Source organism: Natator depressus, chromosome 1, assembly GCF_965152275.1.
Source record: "Natator depressus isolate rNatDep1 chromosome 1, rNatDep2.hap1, whole genome shotgun sequence".
NCBI lineage: Eukaryota > Metazoa > Chordata > Testudines > Cheloniidae > Natator > Natator depressus.
Genome location: NC_134234.1, coordinates 275748633 through 275774080, shown reverse-complemented (window position 1 = coordinate 275774080; position 25448 = coordinate 275748633). Strand labels below are relative to the sequence as shown.

Below are 25448 nucleotides of genomic sequence, written 5' to 3'. Positions count from 1 at the left end.
GTAGAGTATGTTATGACCCACAAAAAAACGATGAACTCTGTGGTAGTTACATTACTTTGTGTTTAAATATTTTATATAGGATATGAAAGATAATATAGCAAGATTTTAGGACTGAATAACTATCCTTAGATTATATCCAAGGAAAGATACATATTATAATGGGATTTCATTAGGGTTGGGTGAATTTTCAGAGGACAAAAACTGCCTTAAACTGGTAAGAAAATGTTCTCTAAAAGACTCTCTATTTTAAACCTGTCCAAGTTTACCAAACTCTAGAGTCTAGGACAAATTTAATAGTCATTTGCAAATAAAAATTAAGTATATTAAAGTACCATTTTTAATTCCAAAATATTGAACAATTAAAAATAGAAACTACTATTATGTTTCATTTGTAAATTTTATATTTTACTCAATCCATGCTCACTGTTTCTTAGACACACACACACTAAATTAAACATACTATTTTCAGCATGAAGAAAAAATATCAAGTTAGTTTGCCAGGCTCTATTTTCAGTGTTGTGGTGCACGGTGTAATTTTCCTTACTGTCTCCTAGTATTATTTAATATTTATATTGCGTTAGCACGTAGGGTCATCAACCAGGTCAGGATCCTATTGTGCTAGGTGCTGTTCATACATATATAGTAAATGACAGCCCCTGCCCCCAAGAGATCCTATTCTTTCTTCTTCATAGATTCATAGTTTCAAAGGCCAAAAGGGACCATTGTGATCATTTAATCTGATGTCCTGTATAACACAGACAATAGAACTTCCCCAAAATTGTTCCTATAGAATATTTTAAGAAAAGCATCCACTCTTTATTTCAAAATTCAGTGTTGGAGAATCCACCATGGACCCTGGGTAAGTTAATTATTGCCACCATTAAAAATTTATGCCTTATTTCCGTTCTGAATATATCTAGCTTCAACTTTCAGCCCTTGGATCATGTTAAATTTTTATCTGCTAGATTGAAGAGCCCATTATTAAATATTTGTTTTCCCCTGTAGGTACTTACAGACTTAGACTTAACCACCCCTTAACCTTCTTTTTGTTAAGCTAAATAAATTGAAATCCTTGAGTCTATCTCTATAAGGCATGTTTTCTAATCCTTTAATCATTCTCTTGGCTCTTCTCTCAACCCTCTCCAAATTATAAACATCGTTCTTGAAGTGTGGATACCAGAACTGGACACAGTATTCTAGCAGTGGTCATACCAGTGCCAAATGCAGAGGTAAAATAGCCTCCCTGCTCCTACTTGTGATTCCCATTTGTGTGCATCCCAGGTTTACATTAGCCCTTTTCGCCACATTGTTGCACTGGGAATCACATATTCAGCTGATTATCCATCACAACCCTCAAGTCTTTTTCAGAGTCACTGCTTCCCAGGATAGAGTCGCCCATCCTGTAAGTATGGTTTACTTTCTTTGTTCCTAGATTATACATTTACATTTAGCCATATTAAAACACACATTGTTTGCATGAGCCCATCTTACCAAGCAATCTAGGTTGCTCTGTATTGGTGACCTGTCATCTTCATTATTTACCATTCTCCCAATTTTTGTGTCATTTGCAAACTTTTTTCAGTGATGAGTTTGTTTTTATTTCAGATCAATTACTCAAAATAGATAAGGCCAGGAATTGATCCCTGCAAGACCCAACTAGAAATATATCATTCAATGAGATATCCTGTTTACAATGACATTTTGAGACCTATCAGCTAGCTAGATTTTACTCCATTTTATATGTGCCATGTTAATTTGATATCTTTTCTAGCTTTTTAAATCAAAATGTCATGCGGTACCAAGTCAAAAGCTTTACAGAATCTTAGTATATTACGTCAACACTATTACCTTTATCAAACTTGTAATCTCATAAAAAATCAAGTTAGTTTAACAGGATCTTGTTTCCATAAACCCATGGTGATTGGTATTAATTATATTACCCTCATTTAATTCTTTATTAATCAAATCCCATATCAGGTGCTCCATTATCTTGACTGGGATCAATGTCAGACTGACAGGCCTATAATTACACATGTCATCCCATTTACCCTTTTAAAATATTTGCACATCATTAATTTTCTTCCAGTCTCCTGGAACTTCCCCAGTATTCCAAGATGTGTTGAAAGTCAACATTAACAGTCCAGTGAGCTCCTCAGCCAGCTCCTTTAAAACACTTGGATGTAAATTATCTGGATCTGCTGATTAAAAATGTCTAGCTTTAGTAGCTGCTGTTTAACACCATCCTGACATACTAGTGGAATGAAAAAAGTATTATGTGATATGTCTGCCTGGTGTAGCGCACCCACATGTGAGATGAAGGGGCTTCTTTTTCCCTTGCTGACACTTTAAACAAGAGCAGAGTTTGTCCCATAATGGAAAAAAAGACTTAATCACTCACTGCTGCCAATCTGGTAGCTTCCATGATTTTCTTAAAATATAACGCATTCAAATAATTGCAGAGTGAGATCATGACAATGATTTTTGAAGAGTTCCTTCTGTTACAGAAGTTCATTTGGTTCCCATACATACATGTGCTCAGTACATTATTATTATTATGTATTAATTTGTGATTCACCCATTATCAGGTGTGTCTAACTACAAGATAAAGTTAATGGATTCTCAGTTGCTTGTTCACCTGACCTAACAAACATGGTGAATTCTTTGCTGCTACAGCTTTAGATTTTTTCTTTATTATGGAAGGTCAAAATAAATTTCATTGATTCTTTTCCTTTAAGCAGATAAATCAAAACCAGTAGGGAATTTTACAATACCAATTACTCTTCAGGGATTTCTACTATTTCTACTTACTAGGGAATTCCATAGCACAAGTCAAATAAAGAAGCTTTATCTTTAAAAAAAAAAAAAATAATCACACACACACACACACACACACACACACCCCCCAAGTGCTGGATTAACTGGGTGAAAAATGGTGACAAAATGTGTGCAGAGCTAAATTAGAAAAAGTTTGCAAGTCACATGCATTACTTGTTTAAAAGTAAGTGTCCAACATGTGTTGCTTACTATAATGGCCCAACCCTTTGAAATGATGAGCATTCTCAATACCCATTGAAATAAATGAGTGTTGAGGGTAATCACCATTTTTACAGGACTAGATCCACTGTGTGTGTTTTACAGTTCAGGAAATCCATTCCTCCTCTGTATGTAATTCTCAAACCTTTCATACTGTATTCTTGAGTGAGCATATTAAATGAAGGGTACGATCCTTCTCCTATGATATATTCCAATTGATTTCAGTGGAAATATTATTAGGCCTGTAGGCCTAAATTTTCAAGTGCTCAGAATCCACAATTGGGGACAGATTTTCCTAAGAGTTCAGCTCTCACTTAGGCAGCTAAACAAGGACTAGATTTTCAAAAGAGCTTATCAGCCAATGTGTTGAGGTCTTTTCAAAATCTGACCTTAGCCGTGAAGGTTGAACTCTTAAAAATCTGGTCCATAATATCAGATCAGCGACAAAATCATGGGAAAAAATAAAAGCTAACTTTTTTTTTTTTTACATTTTTATGTCAGCAAATTAGCATCCAGTCCAAAAAAAAAAAAAAGATGATATCACCGTTTAGGGCCAGATTGCAATGCCTTACTCACACTGAATGGTACCTTATACCATGAGTAATCCCAGTGACCTCAGTAGAACTACCTGTAGAGAAAAGTACTACTCAGTGTAAGGAGGAGTATCACAGTTTGGCCCTTAAGAATTCTCCATGAAATATAATTTTATGAATACAAAGTCCTCCAAATATTTATTTTCTTAATTTCCTTTTTTGTTATATTCCAGTATGTATCTATTCCAGGTTCTTCACTTCACTTCTTTTGATGCTCTTAATACCATGCAGCAGATTTATAGGCCACCATTATTCTTTTACTGCAAACTCCCTGCTAAAGGCAGCTGTTCTGAAGGCAGATTTCTTTTCATTAATTTAGTTAGGAACTAGGCATATCACATTACTTTTTTTCTTTCCCCATCCTTTTCAGCAACCTCTACAGTCAGACCCATCTTCTTTCCTTTCTCAGCAGATTGGATTTTTTTTTGTCCTTTATTGCCCTTGTGTCAGCATGATGAATAGAATTTTTGCTGCAAAACTCACCTGCCTGTCTCTTCAGTTTGGCCTAGCTTTGTATACCATATCCATGAGCCCAGTTCCTTTGCCTCCCTCACTCTGTGAATGTTTGATTCACATTCAGGTGCTTGTTGCATCTGGAATTTGCTTCCACTTAGGTTCTTAAATAAAAGCTTAATCTGAAAGCAGTCCATAGGCTTTGGGGCTCCTGATTAGCATCACAGCCAGGTGAGAGTAGGGAGTTTAAGGGACTTGGTGCTTGGCTTTGAAGTTTGGCCACCTTTAAACACTGCTTAGAAATTCCTCATCCCTGCACCAGTGCAGATACTGAGTTCACTAGTACTTCACGGTCAGCAAGCTCCTCTGACATAGTTGTTGGAACTAGGGATGGTGGGGGTGCTGATGGATGGTAAGTGGTTTCCCTTATATACAGAGTTCACAGTTTGGTTCAATGGCTCTCAGCACCCCCAGTATAACAATTGTTCCAGCACCCCTGTCCTCTGTTTCATGGTTATGAATTCAAAAGCTAAATAGAATGAAAACAAATCCTTTATATTTTAGACTGCTCCATACTCCTTATTGTGTTATAATGAAAAAAATATAATCAGGAAAGAATATTTTTATTAGGCAAATACTTAAATAGATTGATCACATTGTAATGAGGCTTGTGATGTCTTGGGGGATTTAAATATGAGATTAGCATCAAAGGTCTAACCAGCTAGTCAGAACACAACTCTGGACAGTTAATGTCCCAATGTATACCAAAACTAACATCCTTTTCTTGCTTTTTATTTATATAATGGCTTTCTGGAGGCCAGTGAAGGTTAATACAATTACATTTAGATGTGTATTAAAACAGAAACATGTCTATGGGGGTATATATGCAGACCTTTGTTGCATCTCCAGTGAAAGCATCAGATCATAAAGGATAATTCCTGAATAATGCAATTTGTTATCTGAAGTAATTTTACTGTGAACATTGATCACTTCATAGTTGAATCATGTTTAGAAAATTTAAACAAGCTGAATGATTACTCTAGGAGGCATGGAATGGTTTGTTCAAATTAGTACCATCTGTGGATCGAAAAAGTTTGGGGAATTTTAGTCATTCTTGAAGAATGAAAATCTGATTCTCCATGCTAAAGTAACTATAATCCTGTTTGTATCTGTAACCCAATAGTGTAGTTGTCTTGAAGTTGTCTAGTTGAATGTGCAATTCATCAAAGCAGAAGGTACTGTACCCTGGAGTGTCGCTGCTGATCACTAGTAATTGCCCTTCGAGTACCTGCATTCTCTTTTTGATGTGCTCCAGACTCAGCATCTTTTCATTTATTCTAAGCAAAAATGACATTTATATGTGATTTGCCCATTTCAGTGTATTTGATGAGATTAAAATGAATTAGACTTTTTAACTAACATTTAAGGATCCAATTCCATTTTAATCGACTGTTTAGGCATTGCGGCAGAAAATTAATTTTCTGTGTTTTCCACTGTCTTACACTTTATTTTGCAGGGCAGAAACTAGACAAAGTTTCTACTGAAACAGGCCCTTGGTAAATTGGAAATGAGATGAAATAAAAATGAAAGATACTGTGTTACAGTATAAAATATCTATCTACTGCAGTGTATATCTAAGGTGCCTATCACCCCGGGTATCTGAAAGGATTTATTCCATCAAAGAGGCAATTTTGATCTAGTGTTATTAGGTCAAGGGTATTATCTTCCTTGAAATATATTTAATTTGTAGTTCACTCAAACCATGAAATGTCTTTTTCATTATTACTGCTATATTATTGGACTTAATTATGCTTTCAGGGCATCACCCTGCACCCTTCAGGGGATGCAGCATGCTCTCCCCTGCAAGGCCAGTCAGATCTGCTGGCTGGAATATAGGGGGGTTGGGTGGGGCCATACCTTCCTCTTTGCCTCTCCCCTCCTCGTTAGAAATGCAGGGACTGAAATTGTTGCCTGCTGCCACATGACTTCAGTGGGGCCAGGATTTTGACTATAGCACTAAATTATACAGGTAAAAAGATTAAATAAGAAAATTACCATGGCCAGAAAATGATTTTTGTTTAAATGCTTGTTGGCTTGAATGACTGCACTGCACTTTAAGCAGGGGGTATTTGGCTGGCTGGCTGAATGAAGGGAAGAGTGCTTTATGGCTGGGGTTGGGGGGGAGATGAAAACTACTGCAATGGGTCAGCATGGTCACTGACTCATCCCCTAGGAATGCAGGGTTTAAAAGGGGCAGCTCTGCGGCTGTAGCTTCCCTTTTACACGGAGCAGGCTGAGGCATGACCCACCCTCCCTGCCCTCTAGATGGTAAAATACCAGGTTTGGTCAAGACCTGCTGTGGGCATTATGCTAGCTGCCCCTTTTTTAGGGGGGCTGGGAAGGAATTTTCCTCCTACCACCATATTGGTGTGGGTGCAGTTGGGGTTTTTTTGCCTTCCCCACAGCAGGTTCAGGAAGAGCTTTGTTCATGCATGACATGAAGGGCGGTAGGCTGTATGTTGCAACTCATTATTTAAGTGTAAGGTGGATGTCCAGTGCAGATACTCCATAGGTGAGGTATACAGTGACCAGATAAATGGCTTGGAAAAGGAATGAATGGGGGCAGTTGGGGACTCCTATGATTGGTACAGCAGGAAGCCAACCCCCCATTCTTATAGCCCACCTTAACCCTCTTACATGGGGGGCGTGGATGGTAAAAGACCCACAGGTAATTACAGAATAAACATAGGGTTACCTGCACTGTACATTTTTATCTGCTGGGTAGCCCCAGACATCTAATAATAAAGTTTCGGCCTGATTAAACTCATGTCAAATGTCTCTTGTCCGTTCAGTATAGCCAGACAATTGCTGTTTGCACTTTGCTGGTATTCGTTCCTTTGTTTTCTTGAGCTGCTACTCCTCTCCCATTCTGTCAAGATTTTATTCTTACAAGTCAGTCATTCCAAAGTATTCATATTTATGGGGGAGACAAAGGTTTGTAACATTAGGATGTCATATTGTTGAAAGGTGAACTGTTAGACAGAATCAAAGGTTCAGATATTCCCAGAAGTCTTCAAAAGCCATTGGGAACATTTTTGTTCCAGAATGAATATCCTGGGATTTTTTGTTCCTTATTTAAGTATCCATGCTGCTTAGTTATCAGTATTAGGATAGATAATGGATTTTTGTTTTACCAATAATGTTTTTTCCCCTGAAGATTTCAAAACACCTAAGGCAGGTACATGGAAGGATTTTTGAGGAGATTTCTTGTGGCAGTTTCTGCTACCAGAAAATGGTAGTATAATCTTACAGAGAATCTTTGAGATAATATTAGCTTGGTGTGTGACTATATGATCCTGTACAAAACCATATGTCACATATCCAGTTTGAGAGATCTGACAAGTACACTGTTGGCTTAATATAGATGTGGCATGCTGTTGTGTACATGCACATTTATATATCTACATGTGTGTTCACATATATGTGTCTATAGATAAAAGGAACACACCAAGTTGGGAGTTTCTTTTTTACATTGCTTTTTCTTGTTCCTGAATTCTTGTTTTTAATTGCGGTTATTTCTTGTTTGCTGAACAGCACCAAATGTTGGAAAACTGAGCTGCTTGTGTGTGTATGTGTATGTGTGTATATATATATATACATACATATACACACACTGTAGGTGTTTATGTACTGAAAGTTAAACAAAATGCTTATGAAGCCTTGAAATTTTGCCTGAAGATTGCATGCATTACCAAGACCGTGGGAGGCAATTCAAGATCTCAGAGTGAGAGGAGAGGAATCCCAGTTAGCAACAGCAGTAAAAGATGCTGAGGTTAGGGCAAAAATAACTTTGCTTAATATTCCTTCCCCAAGACGAGGCATGGTTCCGAGTATAGCAACAGCAATGTTACCTCTCCTCCTAGCTGCCCTTGCGTGCCTCAGTCAGAAGTATTTTTCTTTAACCCAAAAGCTATACTAAGTGTGTGCCATATGTCGGTGTATATATAGGGCCTGGTTTTCCTCTCACTTTCACTGATGTGTGTGACTGCATTTATATTGGTGGAATTACTCCTTATTTACAACAATGTAAGTCAGAGGATAATCAGGCTGATAATGTGTAGTATATTTAGCAAGAGACTGGACAGACTCTGAATTGATCATATGAAATTGTATTCTCTATCATTAGACATACTTATTAAAAATAGTTTTTTTTAACTATGGATAAATTGAAGGTAGTTAAAACTACTTGTCATTCAAGTTAAGATACCATATGTTAAATTAAAAATGTGTTTTAATTTCTAGTCCCCAGTGCTCCCAGAGACGTTGCTTTTTCCAACATCCAATCAACAAGTGTGACTTTGGCATGGAGAACCCCACATACTATCCTTGGCTACTTTCAAAACTACAAGATTACTACACAGCTACGGTCCATCCACTGCAGTGACTGGGAAAACAATGAATGTATTGAATATGAGAAGGATCAATATTCCTATGAAACTGGTGTTGATGACTATATGGAGGAGATAGTACATGAACTAAAAAAATTCAGATGGTATAGGTTTAAAGTTGCTGCTAGTACAAATGCTGGTTATGGCAACACTTCGCCTTGGATTTCTACACAAACTCTGCCTGGCTGTAAGTAAGGATGACTGTCATACCTCGTATTTCTATACTGAAATTGAGTCTAGCTAGATATGCAAATGTAATCAGAGGTTATAATGTTTCTTCATAAAGCTATAGCAATTGTGAAGCAAAGAAGAATTTGTTGTAATTTTGCAGCTGTAATATATTTCCCCTATTTTAAAATATTACTTATTCATAGTTAAAGTAATTCAGAATGGAAGAGCCTGTTCGATGCTAGATTCTATCTTACTATTTAGAAAATGGCAATTAAATTTCTCAGCCAGAGTCCTCCGCTGAAATTCACAAGTCAGATTTCTGCAGTTTCCATTTCTAGGTAAGTGGTGTGGGGTCAATTAAAACACACATGCTTTAAACCATCACTAATTTAAAACTTTGCCGTTAGACTGATGAAACACATTAGACTAGTGAAACACTTTCTCTATTAGGGGAGCATAAAGAGCAGCCACCAGCTAAGGAGCTAGATTTCTTGTCAATATCATATGCTTTAAATTTCATGGAAGAGCTCTTAAGTGCTGCTGTACAAGATGCACCTGCAGATTTTAGGATACAACTAGTTTGTGCAGACAGCTATGCTTATAAAACAACATTATTAATAAAAAAAAAAGACAGGGTATTTTTGGTGGAGCAAGGTGATGCTCACCGGCGTGGCACCTCCTGCTGGTTGTCCTGGGAATTAGCTCTTCCAGCCCAGAGGGCCTTCTGCAGGCCAGTGTCTCACTTGCCGCTGGCCCCCGTGTCCCTCCTGGACCCCAGTGCCCCTTACCTTGGGGTTCTGCCCGAGCAGTAACCCACAATCTGGGTCTCCCCACCTGGGGGACCCCCACCCTCTATCCCCATCTTGCCTCCGTGGCTACTGCCAGTCACCATCTAGCCCCCACTCACTGGGGCAGACTGCAGTCTGTAAACCACTAATCATCAGCAAGGAGGGTTTGGACCTGCTGCCTTTCCCTGCAGCCCAGTACCTACTTTGGCCTTTCTATCAGGCCGCAGCCTGGGAGCTCGCCAGGCCTGAGCTCCCCAGCTCAACCTGCCCCTGCCCCTGCCCCTGCCCCTGCCCCTGCCCCTGCCCCTGCCCCTGCCCCTGCCCCTGCCCCTGCCCCTGCCCCTGCCCCCGAGCAGCCAGGTCCATCTCCCTCCCACTGGAGAGAATGATCTAGTGGCTGCCTAGCATCCCTTTTATAGGGCTAGCTGTGGCCTGATTGGGGCTTGGCTGCAGCTGCAGCCAATCAGCCTAGCCTTTTCCCTCAGGAGCAGGGTAACTGCCCCGCTACACAAGGTATGAATGTTTTAGAGGACTGGTATTGGGATATGTGCCCTTTCACATTTGGTTCACTGATTTAGATCCAGTTCAGGTCAGTAGTACAATTTTGATAGCTGTTTTTTGGCCTGTGTAAAATGAGTTGATTTCAGTACTGTTTTTAATGATCTGTCTACATCACAAAACAATACCAGAATTAGAAGTCTTAGCAGGGGTGCCAAGTACTTAACTAGCCATGGAAAGTGGATTGCTCAGTCACCACTGTATCTATTCTAGTCATATCTTTATAGCATGAACATTGTCATGGTATCTGAATGCAGAGGACTTTTATATGGTGCTCATTAGGTAATACTTCTGCACCCTCACATACACCAGTGAATTTACACAGCTGTGATGTAAGGAAATCCCATCATCCCCATTTTATAGATGGGGAGCTGAGGCACAGAGAGACTAAGTGACTTGCTTGAGGTTTCACAGGAAATCTGTGGAGGAGTAGAGAAATGAACCAAAGTCTCCTACATCTCAGACAAGCACCAGAACCACCATCCTTCCTCTCCTTTGCATTCGTAAAGTTAAGCAAGTATACAAGTTAAACAAGTTTGCAAGATCAGAGCCTATATGCAATTGTTCACACACACACACAAACACACACACACACACACACACACAGCAAAGCAATGACAGTGGCATATTATATTTATAATATTTCAGCTGTTGGCTTCTGTTTCCCATACCTTCTCCTGTTTCCACAGAAACCAGATCGGCAAAAATAGAACCATATTTTGCATTGATTTTTTAAGTAGAACTCACTATTGATTTTAATGGGAAATTCTGCTTATAAATTGATGGCATGATATAGTCCAAGATAAAGAGATCAAAGCTTTTTAAAAAAACAAACCTACAGCCTATGTTTCTGCAGAAACTGGGTAGGAAAAACTGCTGGTAGCTAACAACTCTGAAAAAGATTTCTCACTTATAGATCTCAGCTGCTGTCTGCCTGCTGAGAAATGGAAGTTCCAGTTTCCTAAAACAGCTGCTGAGTTTAGGGTTCTTTTACTTTCAAATTGTGGGGTGGGGAAGAGGATTTAAAATAAAAGCACTGGAGAAAATATCTTTTACATTTCCTCAGTAGCAGTGTTCAATGATTTAAGAAAGGGTTAACTTTCTAAACGGTTCCAGGTAGTGTGGTTATCATGGAACTTATAGATGGAAGAAAAGACCTGTTGGACGTGCCAGTCAATTTGCACGTCAATTCAAATACTGTTCCCAGCAGTAGATTCTCCTTCTATTATCTAGTCTAGTTTTAAAAGTGCTAAGCAATGGAGTTTCCAACACTTCTCTGCAGGTCTGTTCCATACCCAAATACATCTAACAAATGAGACATATTTCTTAAGATGTAGCCTCCATTTTTCTTTTTAAAAGTTATGTCAGATTTCTACACATAGAATATTTGCCTTTCATAATTTTAAATGTATAAATCTATTTGTCTGATACCTGGAGTAAATAGTAAAATCTAGTATACAGTAATGAATTCAACAATATGAGATTTAATTGTACAAGTTTTTGGAAACCATTGGCAGGTATTTCACACTTATAACCCAATTAAACAAGTATAATATTCACTGAGAGCTGTCAACATTCTGAACTGGTGCTGAACAAATGTAGTTACCTGTGGAATTTTCAGACGGGCTTTTGTAACCTGTGCAGCAAGCTACTATCAGAAAACCTGATTATGAAGTGTAAGTTTTAAAAAAATTATACAACGTAGAAATATGGGGCCAGATGCTGATGTCACTTACCCCCATTCAGCTGTAATAATGGACAGTGGGTGTTGTGTAACTAACTTGGTATGCTAGTTAGCCTACAAATACAATGGGGTATAAACAGAATATTCTGTGTAGGGATAATGAATGTCTTTTTATTTTATCTGTACAGATGACCTGGCATGATTCTTTTCTGCCTCTACCAATAGTAAACTATGTTGCCATGCCTTATACGTAGAATAAAAGATATAGCCATTTCTAAACTATTGTCTGGAAAAACTGGATGCTTGTGCTTTCAAAAGAACAAAGTAGTCAGTGTAGCACATTCAAATAATTAATATTCTCATTTAAACCAAAAAGTGGAACAGTGTAATAAAACACACAACTGTTGTCCTAGGCCCAGTAGCTTCCTTGGAACTAGAGCCAATAGAAAAACAAAGGGAAAAAAATCCACCAAAATCAATTCAATCAGTCAAAATTTGGAAATTCTATAGCTGGTTAAAAGCCAGCAACAAACCTACCTGAACATTTTCAAAAATTTGTAAAATTTCCACTAGCCCTTCTCAGTACAAAGCTGTGAGGTGGTTGGCCAGTGCTCTGCAGTTATAGCAGCCACATACTGACGGGGGTGGGAAGAACCTCCTCTGAGATGGTCAGCCACATTTAGGTGACTGCCCTACCCCACTCCAAGGACAGGGTCTGTGGCCCCATCCAGCCTGACTTCCATATAGGACTATGATTACATGGGCAATGAAATTACTGAGCAAGAGCAATGTCTTTCTGCCATCCTAGCAAGGGTTGGAGTTTTCCCTGGCTTAATGGTAATGATCTGAGGAGAAAATGAATGGGCCATGTCAAAGACGGTTATCCATCTGGAAGCTGAGACATGTCCCATCAGAGCTAAGATCCCTCCTTGGCAATCATGGATCTGTGGAAGAGACCTGTCTCCTGCGACCTCAATCAACTCTTACAGCTCTTGCCAACTGGGCATTTTTTGTACTTAAAAAATGTTTGAGGAACCTTTCCCCAGTTCCACTGTCTCTCCTTTGCCGGGGTTACTGCAGTCCTAGGTATGTAATAATGCTAATAGGAGTCCCCATGTACCGGCAGCAAGAGAGAGGTTCAGGGTGCACCCTAAGACTATTCAGGGAAACTGCACAGAACAGGTATGGATCTCCTCTTCTTTCCCTATTGGACTGAATCAAACATCCTCTGGGTGAGTCTGCTGATGCACAGCCATGTTAAACAGCTTTTTGTAGTGTAGGGGCTTCTTACTGCTATGTAAAATAGCTGAAGATTTTGCACATTGAAATCAATTAGAGTTGCATGGGCTCATCTGAGGGCAGAATTTAACCCAGTGTTTCTGGTTTTCAAGCAATAGCTCTGTTAGATGTGTCCTTTGGGAATGTAAAGTAACCTTGGTTGTGAAATAACACTCAAAGGATCTTTCTTTGGGCATAATTTGATTTGAAGTAATTTTCATTTCTCTCAGGCTCAGACAAAACCTGATAGTCATTATTCTCAGACCCAAGCACTATTTACAATATTTACACACAAACTCTGGACCTAATAGTTCTCGAAGTTTATAGAGATGTAATATTCATAAAAGAATTTACATAAAATGCATTCTAAATTCTCAATTCAATTTCTTTGTATCTATCCATTGTTATAGTAAAATGTGGATCTTGTGAACATTTGTACTAGTGCAGCAGTATCTAACAGACAAATGTTTAATCATCTAAATATACTGTGGGTAATTAAATGGAGGTTCTCACTACCATTACCATCATTGCAGTACCTTTTACTCCAAAGTTAATATGTATTCTATTTGCCTTTAAAACTGCAGGAATTCCTATTTAAATTCTTGGACCTGTGTACATATTTGTAGCCATAATCGCAATAATGTTGTATATTGGAGTACACTGTAGTGTATTACTCAGGATTAATCCAGCTCTCCCATCCAGATCAACTATTCCTTCTGTTTTATAGATTATCCTCATAGGAATAGTCTCACTGTCTCATAAAATAGTTTGATGGCACTGTTATTGCTTAGCTGATGGATTGTGCAAAGAGCTAACTCTGTTTTGCAAGATGAAATATTTTCAACATGATCTAAGTGTGTACAAACACCAGTACATTAGTTCACAGTGTTGTGGCACAATAAGGGGAAGAAAAGGGAACATTTTCCATAGCAAGAGAAACTTAGTTATCTTGCACCTGCACCCATTCTGATCTTCACTTTTGCATTCATAACAAGTAAAATATTACATTTTATAGTCCATATGATCCTTTCTCAGATAAAATCATTTTGGAGAGCCAAAGTTAGGTGGGAAATGGATGGTACTGAGGCCACAGAATTAATTCCGCATTGTGGTGTAGTTAGGGAACTTGGGAACTGGTATTTTTTGCAAGCTGAAGGGACTCCTCGTGCATGGATGTCCTGAGATGTGGTGAAGTTCTTGGGGCATCTCTGAAAGCCTGGGGCATATGTGTAGAGGGCCAGAACTATGAAGTGCCCCCCAAACCCTACATCTTTTATGGCAGGATGGTTCATTCTGTTCTTCTTGTACCTGACCCAAGGTATTTGAAATGTGTGCAATGTGAATTTATGTGTTACACAGGGAAATCACCACGAGTTTCCAGGTAGATGAGACTACAGAAATTGAGCCTTGACTACTTCCCAGCACCCTCCGTCCCAAACTCTAGTGTCTGGAGTTCTTGCTTTTCTGGGTCAAAGTGAGAGGAGTGATACTGCCATGCTTGTATACCCCCTCTTCAGACAATGTTTGCCTTGAATGCGCAGGGGATTCTTTGTTCTGTTCATTCTCTTTATGGGGAAAAGATTGGGCCCTATATCTGTCTAATGCCTAAATATCCAAAAATTTGGGGGGAAATCTAGATCAAGTTAATAAGATATAACTGAATATAAGACTTTTTTTTCTTAAAAAAATAATAATGAAAAAGGCAGTTCTCATCCAAACTGGCAAGCATGAACTTCCATGAGAAGGTTAGGGTATTCAGTCTTGTTTTTGAGGACTATGCTAAATGATGGGCTATCCAGACTTACCTTCTAGCAAACACACTTAACTGCTGCCACAGCATCAGGACACAGATGGATGGGAAAGATGACCCTGACCTCCATAAGACCCACATTCCTGTGGCAGGATAGAGGCATGATAATCAGGAAATGATGGTTGTTAGTTACAGAAAATGCATTATTGCGAAAACCAGGCGAAAACTGCTTATGAGAGGAAGTGATTGGATTATAGGGGAATGAGAGAATAAGACTAGGTCATTTCTACTGAGTAAATTGCTGTGATTTATAAGAGAAAGGGTATAGTGATATCTTACCCATTACTGACTAGACTCATTTCACAAAAAATCCTAAATCAGAATGTGACAGTTACCGCTGAGACAACCAGGTTTTTTTTAAATGTTTATTATAAAACACCAAGTGTTTTTGAACCAGCACATTTCCAGTGTCCAGTCTCCTTTTTCATTTTACGGATTATTGTCAGTAGCTATTCCTAATTTTTCATTACTGTTAAGTAAGTGTCAATTGATCATTTTCTTATTATGGTGAAAATAAAACGGATAATGATGTTTAGATGCACTTTATGTAAATACATTAAATATATAAAAAGTTTCCTGATAGAAATCTAAAAATTTAACAAATTGAAAATTTTGTTATCAAATAGGGGATACTGCATCTCTAAATTAAGCTGGATAATGTGGTAAATTACATTCGGATTTTAAGTGAAAATACGTGGATTACATATAAATGTGCTTAAAAGTGAATAGTAGTACCTACAATCCTTCCTTTATCTAACTAGTAAATCTAAATTGCTTCCTTGACTAATTTTAAAAGAGAAAATATGCTCCATTTCTTGCTAGTACTATAAATAATGAAAAATCATCTTCATAAGTTCACAGTTCTAGGGTTCTGTTAACTGAACATTTATATGGCATTTTACAGTTCTTTCAGAGACTTCACTATGCACAAAAATAGATAAAGGCATAATCTTCTTTTAGTAATGCAGCAATGGGTACTGCAAGCATTTTTTTGCACCAAAGGAAACTTTGAGGAAAAACTATGGAGTGAACTAACATAAAAATGAGTTATAGCTCAATTAAAAATATACATCTTTATTAGGTATAACTGAGCTACTGCAGATGAGTACATTGGCTTTAAATTCTCTCTCTCCTGTCCTCACCCTCCTCTGAGTAGTCTAAACCTCCCACTCCACTCAAGTGCTCAGCCAATCCACTAACAAACAAACCTAATTACCACCCAAACTTTCTTATTTCCTAGCAGTAATCCACTGGATAGTAGGTAGTGATCTAATGATTCATGAAGGAGAAAAATGTATTAAAGCAATTTTATGCAGAAATCAAAGGTAGGAATAGAGAGTGCTTCTTTACTATTTTACTATTTATTGAGATTTGTATAGATCGCAGTTTTGCTGTTTTTTGTAGCAGGCACAAAATGGTGCAATGGAGCCAAGTTATCAAGTTATATGCAATCTAGGTGTCTCTTGCACTCACAAATCCTATTTTTCCCCATTCTTACCATGTTCACTGTTTAAAAAGTCAATATGCACAGTACCAAGTATTGCCATGTTGTAGGAAGAGTACCGAATTTTCCTGTACTTTATAATGGGAAACCAGGTGAACTCATACCCACCGCATGATGTGGAAACTGTTGAAAAATATTCATTGTTTAATAGTGATCATCTGGAAGTCCTACAGCTCCTTTCCCCTCTCTATTTTTCTGTATTTCATAATATGTTAAGAAAAAAAGAATGATAAAAATAAACTAGAAACCAAACATTCCTTTTATAAAACAGTACTCTATAAAAACTTTAAAATTTTCCAGTCCTGTTGACATGGATATGAACTTGTGATAGTATTTTTTTTTGTTGTTGTTCTTTATTCTGGTGCATCAAACATACTCCATCTCCCATGTGGAAATTGTATGTGCCATGTAAAAGAGGTCCTATTAATTAACAGATACTATGGTGTAGATTTGCAAAGCTGTTTAGGAGTTTTAGACACATCTTCCATTAAGGATATGGAATTTTAATAAAAGATGTGTCTAAATCCCATAGAAAGCTTTATAAATCAGAACCAAAAATGTTTGTAATTCTTTAAACAGCTTGGCAAATATAATAATACAATTACAAAAGTTTCATTTTCAAATGGTAAGTGAATCTTATTTCATGGTGACTCAAGATACTGTGTTATTTGTTATGAACTAACTCTGATTCACATATGTATCATTTTTTCCATAGCTCCAGATGGTCCACCAGAAAATGTAACTGTAGTAGTTACATCTCCTCACAGTATTAACATCAGTTGGAGTGAACCGGACGTTATTACTGGACCAACATTCTACCTCATAGACGTTACCTCAGTAAGGCAGTTCTCATTTTTACTTGTTGGTTGATAATGATACAGATGTTTGATGGTATCTGGAATAACACGAATATAGACGTTTTATAGAAATTGCAAGACACATAAACAGGATAGGAATGAAAGCCAGAATGTCCAAAACATCCACTGTCTTTTGCACGGAGGAATCTAGGACATAAGAAATAAAAATGTAGTTTGAGAAAATGGTGATTTTCTTGTTTGAGAATGAGCAAATCTTTGATATTGAAAATATTGATAGTGTGCTAATGGGAAACTTTAGGGAAACTAGCTTTGTTAAAAGGTTAGATGTTCCTTTAAGTCTTAGACAAAATACTATGGAATTATATTGCTTATAAACCTAACAAATTAAAGCTGAGATTCCTGGGTAATCAATGTCTGGGGCTTCAAGAAAAGCATCAAATATTTCAAGAGTCACAATAAAATAGAAATGGCAACATGGGGCTCACGTGCTTCTACCCTTTCTGCTTCTTCTCAGTTCACTGCTGTTGCTCTAACTGGCCCAATGCACTATGCAGGTAGTAGACCATCTATCACAGCAGCAGTGCAATGGCAGGACTTACAATAACAAGGGATATGTTAAAAGAAAAACAATTCTTCCTTCCTTCAGCAAAATCTTGAGCAGGTCATTAGAAGAGACTAGAGAAGAGCTGGAGCGCAGTTCTTGACAATTCTGATTTCAACAAATGAAAAGACATTTTACTTGTGAAACCCTCCTGTCATTTATGACACACTGTCATAAAATTGCACCAAAGTGATTTCTTTCACCTTTTTGCAGAAGCACCAAACCCCCAAATTCAAATATTTTGTTTGTGTGAAACATTCCACCAAGTTCTGTTCACACAGTTTTCCCTTCTGCCTCTGTAATATGTGGTTCCTAAATTATTAGCGGGATGCAGTCATGTCCTAGACCATGATATATTGATCTGATACTTATACCTATAATTTATAATAAGGTACCCAATAAGTTATAATGAATTACTGGATTTCTCAAACGTGTTGGTAAATATTCAGCAGGAATTTAAAATGCTGTTTTGAATATTCAGTCAGTAATCAAACATGGTTTTAAGGAAATGTTCACATTCAGAATGTTTCAAGTTTATAGATTTAATATTAGAGATTGCTTGTAATCAGGTACTGTCTAATCAATGATCAGTAGCTACAGGTGTCATCTCCATAGTGAATAGCATTATACAGACAGGTCCACTGCTGCTTAAAGTCCAATTAAACTGTCATAGTCTGTCTGCAGTGAAAATACTGGCATAAATTTTGGTGGCCCTCTGGGAAAATTATGTATTTAGATTCCAAATTCCACAAACATTCTGTATTTTACAACGTTACATACATTTTAGTATTTTAGTTCTCAGATCAGGCTCCTTAAGGATTTGTAAAATATTTTCACAGGACATAATAAATTCAGATCCTTCTCTGTCACATCATAATTTTTAAAAAGTAATACTTTCCATCCATTTATTGAAAGTCAAGGTTTCTTTTTAAATTGTCAATTTTTTCAGCTTTACAGAACAGTAATAGGAAAATCATTCTGCCACCATTAGCCCAAAATAAATCATACTATACCTTTTCTCATTTTTTTTTCCCATTAGCAGTATTTGTGGAGTAAAGGACTACCCGGAATCAGTAAAGGAGACAAAATTGGACCATTAGGGTTTTGGGGAGAGTAAAAATAAAGAAAAGTTTAATGATTCTGTATCAAAACAATTGTATTTACAGCTCTCTTGTAAATATTTAAATGCCATATAACTGATAGTAAGATATGAAAAAGTACCTCATCTCTTCATGGTCATCCTAGGAAATGAATGTCTGTTTAGTGCATCAGAAACTTTAGTTAAGGTTAACCCTCAGTGGGGATAGAGGCACATCTGTCAAAGAAAAAGTGTGCTTGAATGATCCTAATGTTTTAGCAGCTGCATTTAATACAAATTTCACCCAGTGGGAAAACTACTGTACAGCTACCTAATTATCCTTCAAATTACACATCGAAGAAACAATAATGAAAACATCATTTTAAAATGTTATAATAGTGGGAATAGACCATAAGGAAGGGGCGTAATAAAATGTTGTTTGATCATCGACTAGAAGAGCTTCCTTTTCCACTTATCTACTTTTTCATAAAGTTAAAAAAGACTTACTAGGCCATCTGGCCCAGCTCTCTGCCAGAATGAATGTTTTGTCCATTTTATTTATAAAAGTACCAAGCCATCAGGTTGCCACCACTATTCGAAAGAAGCTATTAACAAATGAGTAACTCCTTAATGAATTTCATGATGTTTTAATTAAAATTTCACAGCTAAATATAATTAAATAGATTTGTGCTTTTATGTACCAATACCAGTTTTGTGAAACAAGCTATGTATTGATCCTTAGGGAATGGTCCAGCAAATACTTGTTCATATTAATACATTTACACACATGAGAAGTCCCATTGACTTCAGTGGGACTATTTGTGGGCCTAATGATGACCTGTGGTTTGTGCCTACACAAGGGAGCAAAGGGGCATAAGGTAGTCTTCTTATTTCTCTGCCTAAGCTACCCAAGTTGCAAGTCCCAGTGCACAGGGGAGAACAGTCTCTGTGGAGTTGCTACTCCCCCTCTTGTACAGGTGGGCATGGGCAGGAATTGGTGGAGCCTTGACTCTGTCCCTTCAACATGTCAGCTGAGCTGGCACAGAGAGAGAAGTAAGCTGCCACAGGCAGTGGGCTGGCACACTTGCAAAGCAAAAGGAAATCTAGGACCAAATTGTGATTCTTTGAGTCACAGTTCAGACCCTCGTCTGCTCCTGGAGCAGTGATCCTATGCACTGCCCATCTCAAGGCTCATGATACTCCACCTTCTGGATCTCTATGAGCAAACTTAATCATGAACATACGGCTGTACAGGATTGGGCTTTTAAAAATTGGCACATATACAAGTGAAGTGTCATTTTTGTTTAAATGTGCCCAACTGACTATCCAGATGTGGGATTTGGCTGTCCTGCTAATGCATTCACATTTCACACTTGATTAAGTTTTTAGGCTAAGACAGGATGTCTAGCTGCCCTGCCCTCGAAGGAGCCCTGGAAAAGAACTGTGGCTCTCTGAGCTCCTTTCTTGCTCACTGGCAAAGTAACTTTAGTTTAGCCCTTTACTAGGTTCAGCTGAATTTCCTCTTCCCACCAGCATAGCTCCCCAGATCAATGTTCTATCCATCCCCTCGCCATATGCTTGCTTGGTGGAGGAGAGCATCTGACATGCATCCATTTCCTCTGCCCCCAGGCCTGGAGTTGTGATGAGGGGAATGATAATGTGGTTTCACATGGGTGGGAAGGGATGTCTGTTTCTTATTCTGCCTACTCCCTTGTGCTGCAATTCAGTCTTGCTAATTGGGGTCCTTGTATATTTCTGTGTGTATGTAGGTAAATGTAAATAAAATACACTATATAAGTAACATGATCTTGTGAATTTAATGTACTATTTTTGAGGTATTGTATTTATCTATTTTATAGGTAGATAGTGACGATTATAAAGCTTCATTTCTCAAGACAAATTACGAGGGTAAAACCCTGGAAATTTCAGATTTAAAATCATTCACAAGATATTCTGTAGTAGTCACCGCTTTTACAGGAGATGTAAGTGCTGCACATATTGAAGGCAAGTCTAGTACTTCAGTAATTGTCTCCACATTTGAGGCAGGTAAGTGTTTGTGTTTTTTAACTTAAAAATCACTGTTGGTTTTTTCTTGATACCTGTCCAGTAAAGAAAACGTAAATCGTGAATACCAGCTACACTTTCAATACATCTTTAGATTTTGCTCTCACAGTAAAGCGGTGTGAATTACCCTTGATGTTAAAGTGTGGTTATAGACAACAAGAGACAGTAAAAATAAACGCTGCTAATACTTAGCACATATCATCCATCGATCTCAAAGTGCTTTACGGAGGTGGGTGATCATTATGCCTGTTTAACATCTGAGTAAGAGTGATGCACAGCTAAACAAGGAGGCCGGAAGGAGGCTGTAGTGGGCAGAAATCAATCTAATGTCAAGGCAGTACTGTACACTTTAAAGGGATACTCTGACCTAAGGAACAGACTGCCTCAGCAGACAAGCTATCGACCGTGAAGATAGGTCTCTAAATTTCCAAATTTTCAGAGTCAACTTCTTGACTGTAACCTCACTTTTAAAAATATCTTGTTTTTTTTCTCAGGCATGTATGCTGTGTTTATTATAATCATTTATGTACTGTAAATGTTACAGTTCTTAATCTCTTCTTTTCTAATGAAGGGAAACCTATATTGATTTATGGACCTATTTTGAACATCGTTGTGTTCTGTTCAAATGAATGGCGCACAGTAGAGTGGGCATGGCACAGTTAGCAATTATGTGCAGGAATCAAAAGGTTAATTTAAAGATTTACTTTTTTGTGATATTACACCTAAATTAATGATAGAATAATAGTCCAGGAATAAGAATTAGCGTGATTAGCTTCATAAACAAGGCCAAGTGCTGCCACTGGATTTTCCACACTCAAGCTTTTTATGTGGTATCTGAGTGAGGTTAAGGCTTGGAGGAGGGCTAGCTGACATAGGCTCAATCCAGAGAAGACTGAACTGATATCTGTGGGCTGGGAAGCAAGCAGGGATTATATCAGACCCCTTGATTGAGGAAGTGTGCTTGCCTTTGGTTACTTGGGTTCACAATTTGGGGTCATGTTATATCCCTGGCTGCTCAGGAAGCATGAGTAGGCAAAACAACTTCTTCTCTATCTGTGCCTGGAAAGAGAGGTACAGCCTTTTCTTTTAGACAGAGCTGTTGGTAAAATGATTTTTGTTTTTGCATCTTGAGAATAAACTACTTGAATAAATGTGTTTTATAAAGGGCTACCTTAGGATCATTGGGAAAGAGCATGATAAATGTGCTCTGAGATCTGCTTTGGCTACCAGTAAATTTCTGGATGGAATTTAAAGTGCTGGTTTCACTATAAAACACTAAGGCCTGGTCTACACTACAATCTTAGATCAACATAACTGGGTTAAGTCAATCTAATAACGTATGTGTCTACACTGCTGAGTCCTTTCTGCCAATCTAAGTGGCCTGTAATGTTGACTTCTGTACTCCACCTCCACGAGAGGCATAGCGCTTGATTTGACATCCATGGGTTGACATGGGGATAGTGTAGATACTGCGGTGTGTAATTTGAATGATTGACCTTCAGGAGGTGTCCCACAGTGCTCCGCTGTGACTACTCTGGAGAGCACTTTCAACTCCACTGCATATGAGCCAGGTACACAGGAAACAGACGCTCCCCTGTTAAAGCCCTGGGAACATTTGAATTTTCATTTCCTGTTTGCTCAGTGTGGAGAGCTCAACAGCACAACTGATTGTGGAGAATCAAGGCCGCAAATGTGCTCCAGCATGAAGTACACAGGAGGTGGTGGATCTTATTGCTGTGTGGGGAGAAGAATCTGCAGGCAGAGCTCTGATCCAGCAGAAGAAATGCTGACATCCATGCCAAGATCATGCGGTGCAAGGAGGAAAAGGGCTACATCAGGGACACACAGCAGTGCTGCATGAAAATAAAGGAGCTTCGGCAAGCGTACCAGAAGACAAGAGAGGTGAACAGTCATTCTGATTCTGCCCCACAGACATGCCACTTTTATGGGGAGCTTCATGTGATTCTTGGCAGTGACCCCACCACTACCCCAAAATGCTTCATGGATACGTCCCAGGAGCCCTGGGCGACCAAGAGCAACAACGAGGAAGACATTGTTGACAAGGAAGAGGAGGATGTGAGGCAGGCAAGAACCGTTTTTAACCCCAGGGCCCATCCCTTCACAGGACCAGTTGGTGGCAGAGCGTGATGCCGGGGAAGGCACCGCTGGTGAGTACACATTTCCAATCAAACTGTAGGGGTTACATGCTATTATTTTTTATGTTTAATCTGAACAAAAAAGTAGGTGTAGTGGTTACTGGTGGCTACTCCAGCTATCCATAGGGTGCTCTCTGAAAAAGACTGTTTATGAGCCCCGGGTTGGCCCAGAAATCCTCCGTGGAAATCTCTAGGAAGTTTTCATGGATGTACTCTGCAATCCTTTGCAGAAGGTTTCTGGGAAGGGCTCCTTTATTTCATCCACCACAGTGGGACACTTTCCTGTGCCACTCCAGTATTAACTCTTCTGGCATCATTGCAGCACACAGCATTGCAGGGACCAGGTCTGTACCCAGACACTTGCAAAATCTGCTCCCTTGTCGCCTCTGTTACCCTCAGGAGAGTGATATTGCATAGGGTCACCTAGGGGAAACGGGAGAAGGTTTCAATGCTAGCCCTTAAACCACAAACAATTCAACAAGTAATCTGCCCCCCGTTTGGTGAAATATGGGTCACACAACCATGCTTTCCCAAATGGCTGTGGTTCTGGTTGGAAGGGATCACCATGTATTGCAAGCATTACAAAAATAAGGTGGGGTGACGGCTTCCTGTTTGTCTCCCTTCCTCCCCAACCTGGTGCTGCTTTTGTAACAAATAAACTATTTGGGGGACTTTACACTGCTGCCTGTTCCTAAGCACCATCTAGGTTGCTAGGGGAAAAGGGGCTTTTCTCAAGTTCCAACCTGTGATCCCAAGGATGTCTTCACAAAAGCAGAGGCATAAGACCCCTCGTCCATGCCTCGTGGCCTTATTCACCATGGCTGGAGCAGCAGACCGACTCTGGCAATAGCCAGTGGTTGTGATTACGTTGTGGCTTGCAGTGAAGTGTAGTGAGGGATGATTATTTTATTAAAAAAATTAACCTTGCACCAGAAACAATGTATGTGCTGTCAATGCTACCCTTGTGCTTTGCATTCCTTGCAGCTGAAACCTTGTCCATTGGCACATCCTCCACACCGGGACAGAGACTTTACCAGATTAGAAGGAAGAAAAAGAGCACTCAGGAGGACATGTTCAATGAGTTAACGCGCGCCTCTGAGAGTGACAAGATGGAGCTCAGAGCATGGAGGATTATACTGTCCAAGAACCTGGACATGGAAGGGAGGACAGGAGAACATGCAGGGAACAAGAGTGTGCCACTCAGGAAGAAATGCTGCAGATTATGAAAGAGCAATCAGACATGCTGAGGCATCTGGTTGAGGTTCAAGAAATGCAGCTGGATGCTAGAGTCCCTCTACAGCTTATGCTGAATGTGCTGCCATCATTGCCCAGTTCTACATCCTCCTCCCCTAAATGTCCTATGAGACGAGCAACACCAGAGGAGGGTACAAGGACCAGAAGGCACCTATTCCCACACCTTTGATTGTTATTGCAGTACAACTGTAAGCAAGCTTTCCTTGTTTCTCCCTCCACAGTGTTATCAGCCCTTTTGCCCCAGGTTATCTTACTTTTCTTTGCTGTCTCTGTGTGTTCGTGTGCATAATAAAACTTAACGGATTGAGGAGAAAAGGCTCTTTATTCATCCAACACACCGTGATTGGTGGGGGTGGAATTTACAGAGGAGAAAATGCAAAGGAGGGGACAGTTTGGTAAGGAACACTACAGATCCCAAGATAAGTGTTGTATTACTTTGGCTTATTGCTGAAACTGGTTTTGATAGCCTCACGGAGACGCAGAGCCCCTCAGTGTGCTCTTCGTATTGCCCTGGTGTCTGGCTGCTCAAAATTGGCTGTGATCCCTCCCCCACAGAGGAAACTTTTCTCCCTTTGTTTCACAGATATTATGGAGCACGCAGCAATAACAATGGGGATTTTGCTTTCGTTGAGGTATAATCAAGTAAGCAAACTGTGCCAGTGACCTTTTAAACGTCCAAAGGCACATTCCACCACCATTCTGCACTTGTTCAGCCTATGATTGAACCGGTCCTTTCTACTGTCCAGGCTGCCTGCGTATGGTTTCATGAGCCATGGGAGCAAGGGGTAGGCTGCGTCTCCCAGAATCATGATTGGCATTTCAACATCACCAACGGTTACTTTTTCAGTCTGCAAAGAAAGTCCCTGCTTGCAGATTTCTGAACAGACCTGTGTTCCGAAAGATGCATGCACCTTTCCCGACCAGCCCATGTTGATGTCGGTGAAATGGCCCCTGTGATCCACCAGTGCTTGCAACACCATTGAGAGTACCCCTTTATGTTTATGTACTCTTTGGCAAGGTGGTCTGGTGCCAAGATAGGGATATCTGTTCCGTCTATCGCCCCACCGCAGTTGGGGAACCCCATTGCAGCAAAACCATCCACTATGTCCTGCATGTTGCCCAGAATCGCTACCCTGCTTAGCAAAAATCTGTTAATG

General features: G+C 39.2%; 1 protein-coding gene across 1 annotated transcript in view; it reads left to right on the top strand.

Moving 5' to 3' along the window:
- PTPRQ (protein tyrosine phosphatase receptor type Q) overlaps positions 1-25448 on the top strand; it is a 207080-nt gene that overhangs the window by 134837 nt on the left and 46795 nt on the right. Inside the window, exons 45-47 of the mRNA XM_074941974.1 lie at positions 8382-8714; positions 17036-17157; positions 20677-20863. Of these exons, the coding sequence (XP_074798075.1) occupies positions 8382-8714; positions 17036-17157; positions 20677-20863 (642 nt within the window). The remainder of the gene's footprint in view (positions 1-8381; positions 8715-17035; positions 17158-20676; positions 20864-25448) is intronic.